The 17693-nt window shown below is 37.1% G+C and overlaps 1 protein-coding gene across 1 annotated transcript; it reads left to right on the top strand.

Annotated features, from left to right (window-relative positions):
* Positions 1–2833: 2833 nt before the first annotated feature.
* LOC110510380 (interferon-induced very large GTPase 1-like) lies at positions 2834–17038 on the top strand. Its single transcript, XM_036989394.1, has 7 exons — positions 2834–3164; positions 3308–3366; positions 4645–4735; positions 10252–10307; positions 10535–10618; positions 11331–11406; positions 11721–17038. Exons 1-7 carry the CDS (start codon positions 2834–2836, stop codon positions 16391–16393), a joined length of 5370 nt encoding a protein of 1789 aa, XP_036845289.1. The 3' UTR covers positions 16394–17038.
* The last annotated feature ends 655 nt before the right edge of the window (positions 17039–17693 follow it).

Below are 17693 nucleotides of genomic sequence, written 5' to 3'. Positions count from 1 at the left end.
AGTTTGAGTCACCTAAAATGACCTTAGGAAAACAACCCATTTAATCAGTAACTCATTATGTAACTCATTATGTAACTCTAGCAGTGAGCATGATTTACAAGAAATCCCATCACTTACTAGAAGGGGGGGGGGGGGGGGGGGGGGGTCTGAGCAAGTCAGTTTCTAGTCAGTCAAGGGATTTCTTGTAAATCATGCTCTCTGCTGCAGTTAGTACCAATACTTTCCTGATTAAGACAAGATAACCTTATTCGTATCACTGACTCATTGTCACTCTCATCGTGACATATGGCATATATTATAGGAATACTGTTTGTGTTCTACTTTTAGCCCTGGTTGTCCTGAAAAGATACAGATCATTGAAAATACAGTTTTTGCTGGGATCTCAGTACTGATAGGGTTAATCATGTTCTGATGACGTTGCTCTTGACCTTAGATTACACCCACATCTCTATAAAACATCAGTTGAATTTCCACTTGTAGACATATGACTGTAGGTCCCCAACTCAGCAGGCAGGCAAAGGTAAGGACATCTAGAACTGTACTATTTCAACACCAAACACATTGTTGTGTGTGCAAATACAAATGGCTATGTTTGGTATTTCCAAATTGACATAAAAAAAAGTTTACTTTATACAACTACTTCTGTAATAAGTTGTATGAGTAATATGCGTAATGAGATGTTTTTATGTTCATTGTAACAAGAATAACTGATGTAAATGTGTAATTTCTAGATTATTAAAATAATATAGGCAACACATGCAATATGATGTAGGCATTTTGTCCATTCATCAAATGGACAAATGGGATCGGTGTCCCATCCACGGGACGGTTGAGCTAACTTAGGCTAATGTGATTAGCATGAGGTTGTAAGTAACAAGAAGATTTCCCAGGACGTAGACATATCTGATATTGGCAGAAAGCTTAAATGTGTGTTAATCTAACTGCACTGTCCAATTTACAGTAGCTATTACAGTGAAATAATACCATTGTTTGAGGAGAGTACACAGTTTTGGACTTGAAAAGTTATTAATAAACCAATTAGTCAGAATAAAATGATCTTGTTTTAAGTCCTTTTCCAAAGTTTTTCAAGATGGGGCAGCAAAGATAGTCACTCTTAACAAACTCAATTCTTGTGTTGGAAACATAAAAAACAGTTCTGTGATCTCAGACGGTAACATCCATGGGATAATCTCAAATTGCATACTCCTTGCATATTTTCTCCTCACCGCCTTCTCAAAACCCATTGGAAAAGGTAAGAGGGGCGGGACCTCTTCTAATCCAATGGGGTTTGAAAAGGAGGCAAGGAGAAAGGAGAAAGGATGCAAGGATTCTGCAATTGAGAATCTCCCCATGACTCTGTAGGGTGAGTAAAGTGCTTAAATATGTTGTCAGCTGCCCTAAGATGGTCTTATAGACAAACATGTACCAGTGAGTCTATTGTATTACAGTTAAGGATGGCCTTCATGCTAACTGATATAAGGTAGAGTGGTAAGATATCTTGTGTTTGTTACAAATCTTAAAGCAGCATGGTAATGTGTGTCTAGTGTGTGCAGGTAAGAACAACTAATGCTATTCTCAAGAACAAGAACTGGGCTCGTTTTGCAAAATGACCATCTGAGACAGTGTAGGAGATTGCTTTCTTGTTCTTGAGAATATCATTTTTTTCTGCATTTAAAGGGGCAGTTAGCGGTTGCTACATCAATTTTTGGACATCAAAATTATTGATATGTACCCATTGATTCTTGAAGAATATAAATGTATAAATGCCTCATGAGCTTAGTTCAACTGTCATACCCTTTCAAAACCCCAAATCCAAGCTTATTTTTGTAAAATGTTTGTAAACAAAGTAAACAAACAAACACTATTGCCTCCAAACATAGTTAAAACTGTTGGTATCATAGATTGTCTGTCCTTGCATCCATAGCTCTGTCGATGAATTTGAGAGTAATTACAATTCTCAATCCCACAGCTTTATACCAAAACAGGGACGGGGATTTGTTAGTTACAACTTCTGATTACCACCATAAAACCAATTTGAGATTAAAGAGGTAATGTTGGGCTACATAAACCTCTCCCTGCAATTTGAGAAATACCCAAGAATGGAACACTGTGGTACTCCAGTATTTCCAGAAAGCTTGTCAGAAGTCATGTCATCAACCTGTACACATTGTGATCTAACACTAAGATAAGCATTAGAAGTGCATAATCTGTATTATATTTTAATGAATTTAAATCCCAGATTGGAGGGCTGTTGACCACAGATTGAACATGTTTTTAAACCTGCTCTTTTAAACTCTTTTATACACTTGGCACTATTTTAACTTACATTCATTGCTGTTGTGTTGTGTCTCGTGTGTAACTATGTATGCTGGTTTCTTGACCAGGGCTCACTTGAAAAAGAGATGTAAATGCATAATGATGTCAGCCTCCACGCATTTACCACAAATGCCTCGTTTGTTAAGTTTTCCATATCTACCTTGTTCTCCGTTACTCTGTTCTGTATCGGCATTAGCAAAGTATGACAGTATATTTTGTAATGTAAGTAAAATGTTGCTAAATATTCAGGGGCAATGCTTTGTTGGTGATCGAGAGAATAATACCACTGACAGCCTGTGTAAGGAGACCAACATTTGACTAATATGAGATCTGTTCTTAGTGTTGGTTGATCATCCACTCGTTTTTTTTGAGTAAACCACTAACAATGTTGTTTTCTTTTTTTTACCTTACTTTGAGAAAATGTAAAAACATATGTTTCCCCTGTCAGACTTTAGAAGACTGCTGCAGCCCGTCCAACTTTAGGTGGTGGGATTCCCCTCCTGGTGGAGTTATAGTGATGGAGAAGAATGATGAGGAGTCACCTGGTGCAACAGGTGGTGAAGGGGATGGAAGAGACATCACACCTGTTCACAACACTGGTACTCCTGATGGTATGGCAGCACTAGGAGTCATGCTACAGGGCTTCATGTTAAATCAACAGCAGTCAATGCAACAGCAACAGCAGTCAATGCAACAGGCAATGCAATCCATGCAGCAGCAGATGCAGCAGCAGATCAGCCAGCTACAGGAGGAGGTGCAGAAAGGAAAGACAAAGCAACAGTGTGTTGTGACCCCTCTACCAGCAGCAAACTCAGACACTCTGACAAGACCAGCTCCTCAGTCTCGAGGTAAGTTGTTAATCAAAAAGATGCAGCTCTTTGAGTATAAATATACAATACACAACAATTCAACAGTTCATAAGCAGTCTGCAAACTAACCACTTTCTGCATGTATGCTGATCTACAGTACTATATCTCACCCTCCATTCTAGACCCAGCAGAGGAGGTATCAGGTGAACACGTTGACAAGAAGGAGGAGGCAGCAGAGATGGTAAGACACAATTACATAAGAAGAAAAGGTCCTAAGAAAGTATCACATTATGATGTCATCTAAAGTTAAAACTGATATTTAAAAACCCTGATGAATTTCCATCCAGGGGCCTCTACATGTTTGTGAAATTCATAGTAATTGAGAGATCACAGGGAAATACTTTGTATTTTTTTAAATTTAACTAGGCAAGTCAGAACAAATTGTTATTTTCAATGACGGCCTAGGAACAGTGGGTTAACTGCCTGTTCAGGGGCAGAACAGTCTTAACAGTCAGTAATAAACCATGTATAAACAGACAGAGCAGGATAATACTGTGTATTAGACAGTAATAAACCATGTATAAACAGAGAGAACAGGGTAATACTGTGTATTAGACATCAGTAATAAACCATGTCTAAACAGAGAACAGAGTAATACTGTGTACTAACAGTCAGTAATAAACCATGTATAAACAGAGAGAACAGGGTAATACTGTGTATTAACAGTCAGTAATAAACCATGTATAAACAGACAGAACAGGGTAATACTGTGTATTAACAGTCAGTAATAAACCATGTATAAACAGACAGAACAGGGTAATACTGTGTATTAACAGTCAGTAATAAACCATGTATAAACAGACAGAAAAGGGTAATACTGTGTATTAACAGTCAGTAATAAACCATGTATAAACAGACAGAAAAGGGTAATACTATGTATTAACAGTCAGTAATAAACTATGTATAGAGCATTTAGAAACAGTTTGCTCACCATTACCCCAACATTTGCAAATTATTTATAGAAAATGTTTGATATATTTCCTTTAATATACATGAGCTGGCGCACACCCAGATAAAAATATTTGATGTAGTGATGACTAACGCCCAATAAACTGTAAGGTATAAAAATAAAGATAGTCCCTGGGAGAGTGTGTGTGTGTATATATATATATGAGTGTGCTGCTCTCTTTTTTTTAATATAGCTTATATGATACGTTTCCTTTCACATTCTGTGATTATTATTTTACCATTGATATGTTCTGAGCCATTTTGACACCTTAAAGGGGCATCAAGTACAGCTGGAATGTCTACCAATGGCAGGTCTACCAATGCATCACTTTGCAAAACATTTATAAAGAATGAACAGCAATCGCTTTAGATGAGGGGTTGCAAAAACACTTTACTAGTGATTAGTAAATGGTTAATAAATGGAAATGAGATTAAAAAGTGGTGGAATTTCCCTTTTTATTTTCAAGTTCAGTTTAACCAATGTTATTTATTGATTTAACTGTTTTGTTAGAAATTGGAAGATGTTCAACAGCCTTTGTCCGATGATGAGTCAAAACCAGAGACCGATGGCTCTTCAGAAGGAAACAGAGAAACAACCAAAGGTATTGTCTCCTGTTTTAAAGTTCTTTACACCACCTTTAATTGCCCTTAAACGTCATGTCTGTTAAAACCTCTTAAGGATGACGCGTATTGTTGTTCCTGTACAGGAACCAAAATCAGCGGAAATTTCAGAGCGCCACCTGTAGTACTCGATAAAACTCAAACTTTCATTAAAACACACATGCAAGGTACTCAATTAAAGCTACACTCGTTGTGAATCTAGCCAACATGTCAGATTTGTAAAATGCTTTTCGGCGAAAGCATGAAAGCTATTATCTAACGAGACCTAAACGAAAGATTTAGCGGTAGCCGGCGCTACACAAAACGCAGAAATAAAATATAAAACATTAATTTCTTTGTTGGCACTCCTATATGTCCCATAAACATCACAATTGGGTCTTTTTCCCGATTAAATCCGTCATTGTATACCTAAAATGTCTATTTATAAAGCCCGTCTGATCCAGAAAAAAAAAAAAAAAAAAAAAAAACACCTTTACAAGACGCAACGTCACTTTTTAAAATTAAACAAGTTGCCTATAAACTTTTACAAATCACTTCAAACTACTTTTGTAAACCAACTTTAGGTATTAATAAACGTTAATAATCGATCAAATTGATCACGGAGCGATCTGTATTCGATAGCAGCAAGTCTTGAAATCGTCGTCCATTTTTTCACTTTCATAAACTTCCTCGGTGCACCACAAGACAGGAAGTGCCTACACGTCATCCCACCAAGGATAAACCTGCAATAAAATGCCAGTATTGGCGACATCGTGTGGAAGCTGTAGGCATTGTAATGGGAACCTCATCTATTTTCTATCGCCTTAGACAATTCAAAGACTGGCTGATGAATATTTTTTGTGTGTTTTTGGTGAACAGTTTTCCCTGGGATTTTTACTCCTGAACACGTTCTGTTATAGCCACAGACATGATTTAACCAGTTTTAGAAACTTCAGAGTGTTTTCTATACACACATACTTATCATATGCATATACTATATTCCTGGCATGAGTAGCAGGACGTTGAAAAGTTGCGCGATTTTTCACAAAAAGTTGCAAAAATTCGCATGATCTCTAATGACTAAAATGTACATTTTGTCAATGTAATAACTCAAACTATTGAAGTTGGCATAGTAATGGAACGTTATGTAGTAGTAGTAGGAGTCTCATAGTAGTAGAAGTTGAATCAGTAGTAGTAGTATCAAATTATGTAGTAGTAGTATATACAGTAATTATATAGTAGTAGTATATAATTATATAGTAGTAGTAGTATCAAATTATGTAGTAGCAGTAGTATTTAATTATATAGTAGTAGGAGTAGAAGTATCTAATTATATAGTAGTAGTAAGATCTAATTATATAGTAATAGTGGTATATACTTATATAGTATTAGTAGTAGTAGTAGAAGTATCTAATTATGTAGTATATACGTATGTAGTAGTAGTATATAATTATATAGTAGTCAATAATTATAAACTAGTAGTAGTGTATAATTATATACTAGTAGAAGTATCTAATTATAAAGTAGTAGTAAGATCTAATTATATAGTAGTAGTATATACTTATATAATATTAGTAGTAGAATTATCGAATTATATAGTAGTAGTTGTAACGGCTTTCTTCTGTGGACGAAGGAGATGACCAAAGCGCCGCGTGGTTAGTGTTCATCATGTTTAGTAAAGACAAAATACAAAACAACAAATGTGAAAAAACCGAAACAGTTCTGCTGGTGCAGACACACGAAGACAGAAGACAACCACCCACAAAACCCAACACAAAACAGGCTACCTAAATATGGTTCCCAATCAGAGACAATGACTAACACCTGCCTCTGATTGAGAACCATATCAGGCCAAACATAGAAACGGGAAAACTAGACACAACATAGAATGCCCACTCAGCTCACGTCCTGACAAACACAAAACTATGGTCAGAACGTGACAGTAGTATTATATAATTATGTAGTAGTAGTAGTAGAATACAATTATGCAGTAGTATATACTTATAAAGTAGTAGTAGTATATAATGATATACTTGTAGTAGTATATCATTATATACTAGTACTAGTAGTAGAAGTATCTAATTATATAGTAGAAGTAGTTATAGTAGCAGTAGTATCTAATTATATAGTAGTAGTAGTAGAAGTGGTAGAATCTAGTTATGTAGTAGTAGTAGTAGTGGTAGAATCTAGTTATGTAGTAGTAGTAGTAGTATCTCATTATTGATTAGTTGTAGTATCTAATTATATAGTAGCAGTGGTAGCAGTAGTAGCAGCAACAGTAATAGTAGCAGCAGTAGTAGCAGCAGCAGCATTAGAAGTAATTGTAGCAGTACTGGAAGTTCTAGTAGCAGCAGTAGTATTAAAAGTAGTAGCAGTAGTATTATCTAATTATATAGTAGCAGTATCTAATTCTAGTTGTAGTAGTAGTGGTGGTATCTAATTATATGGTTGTAGTAGTATCTAATTATATAGTTGTAGTAATGGTAGTAGTATCAACTTATATAGTAGATGTATTAATATTATTATTAGTAGTATCTATTTATATAGTAGTAGTATCTAATTATATAGTAGTAGTAGCTAAATATATAGTAGTAGTATCTAATTATATAGTAGTAGTAGTAGTAGTATCTAATTATATAGTAGTAGTAGTAGTAGCTAATTATATAGTAGTAGTATCTAATTATATAGTAGTAGTTGTAGTAATGGTAGTAGTATCAAATTATATAGTAGATGTATTATTAGTAGTAGTATCTATTTATATAGTAGTATCTAATTATATAGTAGTAGTATCTAATTATGTAGTAGTAGTAGCATCTAATTATATAGTAGTAGTAGTATCTAATTATATAGTAGTAGTAGTATCTAATTATGTAGTAGTAGTAGTATCTAATTATATAGTAGTAGTAGTATCTAATTATATAGTAGTAGTATCTAATTATATAGTAGTAGTAGTATCTAATTATATAGTAGTAGTATCTAATTATATAGTAGTAGTATCAAATTATATAGTAGATGTATTATTATTAGTAGTATATATTTATATAGTAGTAGTATCTAAATCTCTAGTAGTAGTTTGTAATTATATATTAGTAGTAGAAGTAGTATCACTAGTAGTAGTAGTATTTAATTATACAGTAGTATTAATGGTTGTAGTAGTGGTATCTACTTATATAGTTTTAGTTGTACTGATAGTAGTATATAATGTTATAGTCTTAGTTCTAGTAGTATTAGTATCTAATTGTATAGTAGTAGAAGTAGCAGTATTTAATTATATTGTAGTTGTAACGGTTCTTCCTGGGAAGGAGAGGACACACACACCATACATTTCATTGCAAAAAAATATGTTTTATTTTTTATATATATAATACGTATTTTTATATTTCATAAAATGGCATTAGCACTTACCCGTCCAGAAGTACGTCCTGTCCTTGCAGAAACAGCTCCTCAGTTCCTGTTTGAATCATAACACTTCAAGATTCCTCAAACAAAAAATCTCACTTTCACTTTGCTTTACATGATTTATTCGCCTTTATATCTTCAATGAAATCGTTGAAACTACAACTTTCCGAAAAACAGCTAAAAAGCCTTACAGCAACTCCTCTGATCGTCAAGGCGAAAATGGAGTTCCCTGCGCATGCGATTACAAACAAGGAATTGTGGTCCAACCCCAAACCATTACATAATGGCTTTTACCTCAGCTCATTGGCTATCTACCCAGCTAGATTTCAATAAGATCAGTGGTCATTGGGCAGAAATAGTCAATCAATGAAGCTTCGCTAAAATTATTGGTGCGTAAGGCAGTCATTTATAGTTGTCTTCAAATCAGCTCACTTCGGTCAATTCTCCCTGCAAAAAAAAAGTGATGTTGGACTGTGTTGCAAACATCCAGAGGAATGCACTGAAACCCACCATGCCGAATGCTCCGTAAAAAATTGATAGAGATGGAATTCACGTCACAAACGGTTTACAAAATATTTCGATTTAGGCTATAAAAATTGATTTTATCAAAGAAAACGGCACTTCATTTGATCAACTATACAAAATAAGAAACCGTGGAAAAACCGAAACAGTCCTAACTGGTGCAAACCACAGAGACAGGAACAATCACCCACAAGATACCTAAAGAATATGGCTGCCTAAATATGGTTCCCAATCAGAGACAACGATAAACACCTGCCTCTGATTGAGAACCACTCCAGGCAACCATAGACTTACCTAGAACACTCAACTGAACACAACCCCATAGACATCAAAAAACCCTAGACAAAACAAGACACATAAATCACCCATGTCACACCCTGGCCTAACCAAAATAATAAAGAAAACACAGAATACTAAGGCCAGGGCGTGACAGTAGTAGTAGTAGTAGTAATCGTATCTAATTATATAGTAGTAGTAGCAGTAGTAGTAGTAGTAGTAGTATATCATTAAATAGTGGTAGTAGTAGTATTAGTATGTATTAGTAGTTGTAGTACTATTATAATAATTATTATTATGTAGTAGTAGTAGTAGTAGTGGTAGTAGTAGTATATAATTATGTATATAGTTGGTAGTAATAGTGGTATCTAATTAACCCTTTCACACGTACCATCACACGGGTGTGATCATTCCACAGTGGTCCCTGAAGCATACGATTACACCCGTGTGATTAGGACACTTATTTAGAACTCTTATTTAGAACGGCCAGTTTCGAATGACGCAACAATCAGCGTTTGAGCTGGCCACATTTTTTCTGAAACTATTTACACAAACACAGTCCTTACAAAGTTATGTCCAAAATGTGAGCAGTTTATTTTTGGATGCATTGTTCAGATATTCACAGAAGTAACTATAGCATAACACAATCATCCTAACCGGACAAATGTAGGCTACATTTGTCCTAACGCTAACTGAGGAAAGATTGAGCAACACAAGCGGTCATATTTTCTAACTCTCAGCTTACAAACTACAATATGAATTAGCTAATAGCAATTACTATGTACAGTTGAAGTCGGAAGTTTACATACACCTTAGCCAAATAAATTTAAACTCAGTTTTTCACAATTCCTGACATTTAATCATAGTAAAAATGCCCAGACTTAGGTCAGTTAGGATCTCCACTAAGAATGTGAAATGTCAGAATAATAGTAGAAAGAATGATTTATTTCAGCTTTTATTTCTTTCATCACATTCCCAGGGGGTCAGAAGTTTACATACACTCAAATAGTATTTGTTAGCATTGCCTTTAAATTGTTTAACTTGGGTAAAACGTTTTAGGCAGCCTTCCACAAGCTTCCCACAATAAGTTGGGTGAATTTTGGCCCATTCCTCCTGACAGAGCTGGTGTAACTGAGTCAGGTTTGTAGGCCTCCTTGCTCGCACACGCTTTTTCAGTTCTGCCCACAAATTTTCTATGGGATTGAGGTCAGGGCTTTGTAAGCCAGAGTCATAAACACGGTTTCACTGATCTCACTGCATCTCCCTTCCGCATCTGAGATACTGCCATCACTAAAGTATTATATCTCAACCTCTATTCCAGGTGCAGCAGAGGAGGTATTGGGGAATCACAATGACAAGAAGGAAGAGGAAGAGAGGGTAAGACACACTTTTACATCCTCAGTGATCATGCTGATCATGTTCCTGTAATGTGACATGTTTCATTTCAAGGTTAAAGCTAAATGTTATATAACGTTGCGTTCCAGCTTGTTTCTGTGTAATATACATTTTGAAAATAAGCTATGTAAAGTGAATAACAATAAAACAGTAAATTAACTCTGAATCTAGTGAAATCACTAATTTGTGGATGTATTCTTGACCCAAAGCCCCATCCAGAGATTCCATCTCCTTCCAAACCACTGAAGGGCTGGGAAGAGAAGATTCACCAGGGAGAACAAGGAAAACTAAAAGTGGGTGTTGACTAGGGTTGTGCTGTGTAGGCTACTATGAACATATTTACTTCCATAAAATCCAAGAGTGCAGCCAACCACTGTTGTTGTGCGATCACATTGTGTAATCTTGCTCTAATTAAGTCTAGTGGGTGAGATCTTGAACTTTCTAGGGGTTCACTTTGAAAAAGTTGAATAGTTTATCATGGATAGTTTGATGTTATGGCTGCTGCTTTAACAGGGATATACTGGATCTTCAAATATGATTTAATACCTGTGTTAACAAAAGGCTAAGCTTGTGTTTGAATATATTTAATTCGTTTCATTTGTGATTTTCATGAATAGGAAAAGTTTCTAGGGGTAGTTATGTCCCCTGCGTTATGCTAATTCGTTTGAGGCTATGATTACGATCCCGGATCCGGGATTGCTTGTCGCAAAAGGTTAAAATGGGAAGATACGGGACATATTTATTTAAAAAGTGTAAAGTAACTTTTCTTTTTCCAAACATACTGCCTATCCTGATGCAACATTGGCTATGTCTGTATGATAGGCACCACAACAAGGCAACCACATCCTAATGTGAATTAAACCAAAGCTCGGCATGCCAGACTAGGCATTAATGTGCCATTATTCGAAATGGAAGCTATTGTGCTTTATCCTCAACAGACCAGAATTGTAGATTCAATGTCATAATAAATTAAACATGTTAACATGTGAATTCAACTTTTTATAGAATATTGAGCCAGTGCCAAAAGCCAGAGATGAGTTGAAGCCAAAGAAGGAGGGTTCCTCAGGAGAAACACCCCAAGGTACCACGACACTTCACTTTCAATAGCATTATTAATAAGCATTTTGGTTTGACATGTGTGCACTGTTCCAGCATTTATACACATTTGTAATCATTATAAGTATTTGTAAGAATTGTACATTTTCATTTCTGAATTCACATTTAAATGTTAGCTTCCATTTTTGTGAGTCATTGAGTCACAGAGATGGTCTGCCTCTGCCTTCTGTAACCTTATCCAAAGTACAGTGTAAAACACCTGTTGGTGTGCTTTTCTGCTATACTTTGAAGAGGAAATTGTATTTGTTATCATGGTTATCTTTTCATTTCTATTTACAGGATCCTGTCTCAAGGAGCTGTTGTCAAAGACTGGACTAGAAGATCATTATGAAAACAAGCTGACGTTAAGTACTGTCCTTGAGATAAATGCTGATACTACATCAGATGAACCTCTTACCACTATGCAGTCACTTCCACGGGCCTTCCTTAAGAAATTAATGATGGCAAATGTGAATGCAAGGAGTGTTAAATGTCTGACCACTGACCAGGAGGTTTCCTATTATGATGTAGACAACCTGGACACTGACTCTGATACTAGTGATGTCATTAATCCACTGGACCTGATAACTGCCCTGTTTCTGTGCTCAGATGGTTTCCTGCAGCAGGAGATGGTCCAGAAAATGTCCATGTGTCAGTTTGCTGTTCCTCTTCTGCTGCCCAACTGTGACACAGAACAAATCACTTTGATGCTGTGGGCCTTGAGGGACATAGTGAGGAAGTTCAGACAATCTTCCCAAACAGCCACAAATGCTTTTGTGGAGGACAGAATTGTTGTCTCTGATATTCCTATGGTGTCCTTTGTTAGGCTAGGAAAGAGCAGCTTGTCCAAGTCTAATATTTTGAACAAGTTGCTTAGTAACCCTCAACAGTACCATGATACATTTGTTCATCATGATATGGAATGTGGAGATGTCCCTTTGCAAATCTCAAATGGACTGGTTGAAATCAGCTGGTACTTTCCATGTGGGAACAGAAACATAGACATGTTCACCAAGCCTGTGGTGGTGGCCAATCTCAGAGGAGACATCAGGTCCTTTGAAACACAGTTCTCCTTTCTGTGTCAAACATCAGCTGCAGTTTACATTTTCACTGATGATTTCGAGGCCGATCTCAAGGTTTTGGAAGGAAGAATCACCAAAGCAGAGTTATTTCTGGTTGTCAACTCTCAGAATAAAACATTCAGGGTAGACACATTGAAGAAAATAATCACAAACTACAGTATCAACCCAACAAATGTGATTGTGAAGAAGAAGCAGAATGATGCAGAATTCGTCAAAATCCTGAAGTCGTCTGTGGGTGATGTCATGGAAAAAAGTAAAAACATATTGACAATTGAAAACATGGCTGATGTGGCTCATCAGTTTGGGATTCTGGTTGATGAAGACAGTGATGACTGTCAGAGTGCCAGGAAGATGGCAGATGAAATCACCAGGAACATCAAAGACACAATTCAATTCAAAGACAAACAGCTACCCTTACAGGGAACAATCTGGAAAGAGCTTTCCCAGTTGGAGAAAGAGAGATGTAGACTGAGAAAAGCAGGAGGTCAAGAAATTGAACACTACAAGAGCTCTCTGAAGAGGAAGGAGGAAAAGCTGAGAAAGAAGCAACATACATGTGATATGTCAGATGCAATGGCAAGCTTCATTTTTGGAATGTCAAGATCAGGACCTGAGCGTTCCTATTTCCTCAAATGGATGCGGATAAATCTGGACAATCTGTCACGGCAGAACCTGTCTGCTTTGCGGGACCGGTACAAAGATCTTTGCCAAAATTCTCCAGAGAAAAAAGACCAAATTAAAAATTTGGATAAGCAATTATCTGACTGTTCCTTGGGTCTTGAACACTTCCTGCGTGAGTTGGGCCAGTTATATGAAGCCGCCTGCTCCCTCCCTGAAGACAGCCCTCAAAGGGAACAGATGGAGCATCTCCCTGGATTGTGTGCTCAGATGCTGTTGGATGGTTTCCCCATTGAGCTTGTGGATGGAGATGCATCAAATATCCCCCTGAAATGGATGTCAGCTGTACTGACTCAGCTTCATACTCTTGTGGACTCTAACAGCAAGATCCGGGTGATCACAGTTTTAGGGGTCCAAAGCACAGGGAAGTCCACTCTCCTCAACACCATGTTTGGGGTCCAGTTTGCTGTCAGCAGTGGAAGATGCACCAGAGGGGCCTTCATGCTGCTGATTAAAGTCAACAAAGAACTCAAGGAGGAGCTGAAATGTGACTTCATCATGGTGATTGACACAGAGGGGTTGAAATCACCAGAGTTGGCTCAACTAGATGATAGCTATGAACATGACAATGAACTGGCCACACTGGTAATTGGACTCAGTGATGTCACTATCATCAACATTGCCATGGAGAACTCCACAGAGATGAAAGACATTCTACAGATTGTTGTTCATGCTTTTATCAGGATGCAGGAAGTGGGGAAGAAGCCGATATGTCATTTTGTGCACCAGAATGTGTCAGACATGTCTGCTCATGACAACAACATGAGGGACAGGAAGAAGTTGTTGGAACAGTTGAATGAAATGACCCAGGCAGCAGCCAGAATGGAGAAGAAGGAGGATATCACTAAGTTCACTGACGTGATGGATTATGATCCAGACACAAGCAGCTGCTACATCCCAGGACTCTGGCATGGGACTCCCCCTATGTCTCCAGTCAATGCAGGATACAGTGAGGCTGTTTACAGCTTCAAGAAGACCTTGATGAAAGATTTCAGAAAATGCCAGAAAAATGATGACTTGACACATTTCTTGAAGTGGACACAAAGCTTGTGGGAGGCAGTGAAGTTTGAGAAATTCATCTTTAGTTTCAGAAACAGTTTGGTTGCAGATGCATACGCCAGATTATGTTCTGAGTACAATAGTTGGAAATGGGCCTTCCAGAAGGAGATGTATAAATGGATGGTGAGTGCTGAAACTGAAATATCCAATATTGTCATGACAGATCAACATCCTCAGAGGTCCATAAGAGATGTGCAAAACGACTTGTTGAGAGAAGCATCTAAGAAGCTTGCAGAGGGAGAAAAAGAAATCCAAGACAATCTAGTAAAATACTTTAAACAGAAAGATGGCCATGTCAATCTGGTGGAAAAATTCAAGGAGGACTTTGTGTCCAGTGCCAAAACACTGAGAAAAGAGATAGAAAACACAGTGAAGAACAAATTGCTAGGAACTGTTGAAATTAATGAGGGAATGACAGAACTGAACAACATCAAGAGTTCACAGACAAAAACAATGGAAAAGAAGGTTCTGACTCTGCTGCAGAACTGTAGAAAGAAAGAATCTGTTCTATCAGATGTATCCCTCAGTGAAGAGTTTGACATCATGTGGAAGAACACTCTGTCTGAGATAACTTTCAAAGGACTCCAAAGAAGAGATGTGGCTCTTGATGCCTTCCTCATGTTACGTGATAATCTGACAACAAGGGGGAGTCATGTCAACAAGATGTTGGTTGTAAACAGTCTGGTGGATTGTGGGAGAAAAGCTTTTGTTTTGGAATCAGAGAGTTGGTGGCAGCAGGCTAAAAACACAGTAAAGCACTGGGATCCCAACCATCACAGGAAAAAACTACAAGACCTCTGTGATGATATCATAAAACAGTGTCTGGAGTTTGTAACCCAGAGGGTGAAAAGCAAGACCGATTACCATGACACTCACATCAAAGAACTGCTTATAATAATTGACAAAACATTGCAACAACACACAGAAGTTAAAGCCAATGAGGAATGTGAGGTTTCTCTCAAACAACACATCTGTGGCAGAGCAGCCAGAGAGTTTCAGAAGATGCATGATGAGTTCATTGAAGTCAATGACCCAAGGAATTGTCTGGAAAAGTCTAAGAACAAGTACCTTACTGAGTTCAAAGACTTGTTTCATAACCGAGACCAGTGCCTAAAGAAAGCAAAGGAGTTCACGAAGCGTTGTCTAGAGCCAGCTGTAAAGGACTATGTGACCAACATGATTGGTCCTGATGTGGTTGATGAAGTGAAGACAGGTGAAGGGTCAGAGGATTACAGCACAAACGGGGCTTTCCAGTTCTCCATTTTGAAACAACTCCTGACTGATAAAAACTTTGCGAAATACACTGAGTACATAAACCATTATGAAAGCTTTGTGAAGGACTGGCTGTTTGACCAAATTGTCCAACGACTTTCAAAGGAGAACAGTCTGAAGAAATTGGAGAATAAACATCTTTCAGAGATGGTCAAGATAATCACTGACACAATCTCTAACATCAGAGAAACAACTGACACAAAAAATGTAAATGATGTCAAGACATTCATTCAGAACATCTGCAGAGCCCTTAAAGAGAAGCTGGTCCTCAAGGATGCTCTGGAGTCCATCTTGATTCTGAATACTGCAGACACAAAACAGTTTGCTGTCTACCTCACAGAGTTTGTGGAAGAAATGAAGCAGTCACTTGCATCTAAGTATGACAAGGGAGGAGACATCAAAGAGAGACTCAGATCTCTGCCATTCAAGCCTCAGGATGAGATGTTCACCAGTCTGTTTGGCTGTGGGAAGAAATGTCCCTTCTGTGGTGCACCCTGTGAAGCAGGAGGTAAAGAGCATACCAAACACCATTCTTCCATTCACCGTCCACAAGGTATCTATGGTTATAGGGATCATTGTTCACAGAAATTAGTAATAGAGATATGTTCATCTCTTGTGGTTAGTGACACATCATTCTCCAACGCCAAGACTGGAGGAACATTTCACCCCTACAAGGACTATCAGACACATTACCCTGACTGGACCATAACTGGAGATTCCAGCATGGAGGCTTCAGACTACTGGAAGTATGTGATGGCCACTTTCAATAAGAGAATAGCTGAGGAAGAAAAGGCACTTCCTGCTGATATCCCATGGGACTGGAAGGCTTTAACACCTGATGATGCATTGACAAGCTTGAAAAAGTCATTCAACATGAAATAAAGTGGAGTGCTATATAATAACTTGTTGACCAAAACATGGTTGACTTTTCATAGACTTAACAACCAGAAATGACATCACAGAATCAAAATATGTAAGGCCGGTTGCCTCAATACAGTTTAAAAAAAATAATATGCAGATCTGTCCATACCCGATGCAATTTTGAGAAGAAAAAAAATGCAGAATGGAAAACATATTTTATTCAATATGCATTCATAAATTATATGACATCTAGCTATTTAAAGATCTGACGTTCCATAATGAAATATGTAGCTAACACTGAGTTTGATGTGAAAGGAATAACATTTTCTCACCAGATGTAGATGTAAGAAAAGTGCTTTAAGCTAATTCAGAAATCCTACAAATAAGAAAAGTACACCGACAGGTAAATACAGAACTAGTCTGACATTGTTCATTTAGTTTCAATTATAATAATTATATTTATAATAATCATTACTTACCATTTAACCTATGTCCTTTATGCATTAGAAGGGACTGCATGGTTCAGTGGGAAAAAGTTGGCTTGACTTTTGTTTTTGTTATTCAACCTTTTGTTTTCATCTTAATGTAATTTTATTGACATTTTCAAGGTTTTTGTTGAAGTACAACCCTTCCACCGTTGTGTATTAAAATATTATTGGACCTGAAGAACCTGTCATAGAGTCCTTGAGTCGTCTAAACACTCCTCTATGGATCTGAAATCAAAATGTAATTTTCAGTTTAAATCTGGGATTTGAAAAAGAACAAAACAGCATCTGACCACTTGTTTACTAGTTTATCCCTCTTTACCCAAAAGTAGTCATAACACAGACATCTGGGATCTCAACACCACTGTTCTTCTCACATCTACACAACTATAACAGGTCAGTTATCTGGTTATAGTATAGTCTTCTGATATCTACACTACTATAACAGGTCAGTTATCTGGTGATAGTATAGTGTTTATATCTACACTACTATAACAGGTCAGTTATCTGGTGATAGTATAGTGTTGACATCTACACTACTATAACAGGTCAGTTATCTGGTGATAGTATAGTGTTCTGATATCTACACTACTATAACAGGTCAGTTATCTGGTGATAGTATAGTGTTGACATCTACACTACTATAACAGGTCAGTTATCTGGTGATAGTATAGTGTTGACATCTACACTATAACAGGTCAGTTATCTGGTGATAGTATAGTGTTGACATCTACACTACTATAACAGGTCAGTTATCTGGTGATAGTATAGTGTTGACATCTACACTATAACAGGTCAGTTATCTGGTGATAGTATAGTGTTGACATCTACACTAC

Source organism: Oncorhynchus mykiss, chromosome 10 (genome assembly GCF_013265735.2).
Source record: "Oncorhynchus mykiss isolate Arlee chromosome 10, USDA_OmykA_1.1, whole genome shotgun sequence".
Classification (NCBI taxonomy): Eukaryota; Metazoa; Chordata; class Actinopteri; order Salmoniformes; family Salmonidae; genus Oncorhynchus; species Oncorhynchus mykiss.
The sequence above is the reverse complement of the archived record's forward strand: the minus strand, read 5'-3'. Positions and strand labels throughout refer to the sequence as shown.

Bases quoted from the DNA above. Each gene is read 5' to 3' on its own strand.
- LOC110510380 (XM_036989394.1), top strand. From the start codon at position 2,834: ATGGAGAAGAATGATGAGGAGTCACCTGGTGCAACAGGTGGTGAAGGG. The intron at 3,367-4,644 runs GTAAGACACAAT...CTGTTTTGTTAG, and splicing joins AGGAGGAGGCAGCAGAGATG to AAATTGGAAGATGTTCAACA. The intron at 11,407-11,720 runs GTACCACGACAC...TTCTATTTACAG, and splicing joins CTCAGGAGAAACACCCCAAG to GATCCTGTCTCAAGGAGCTG.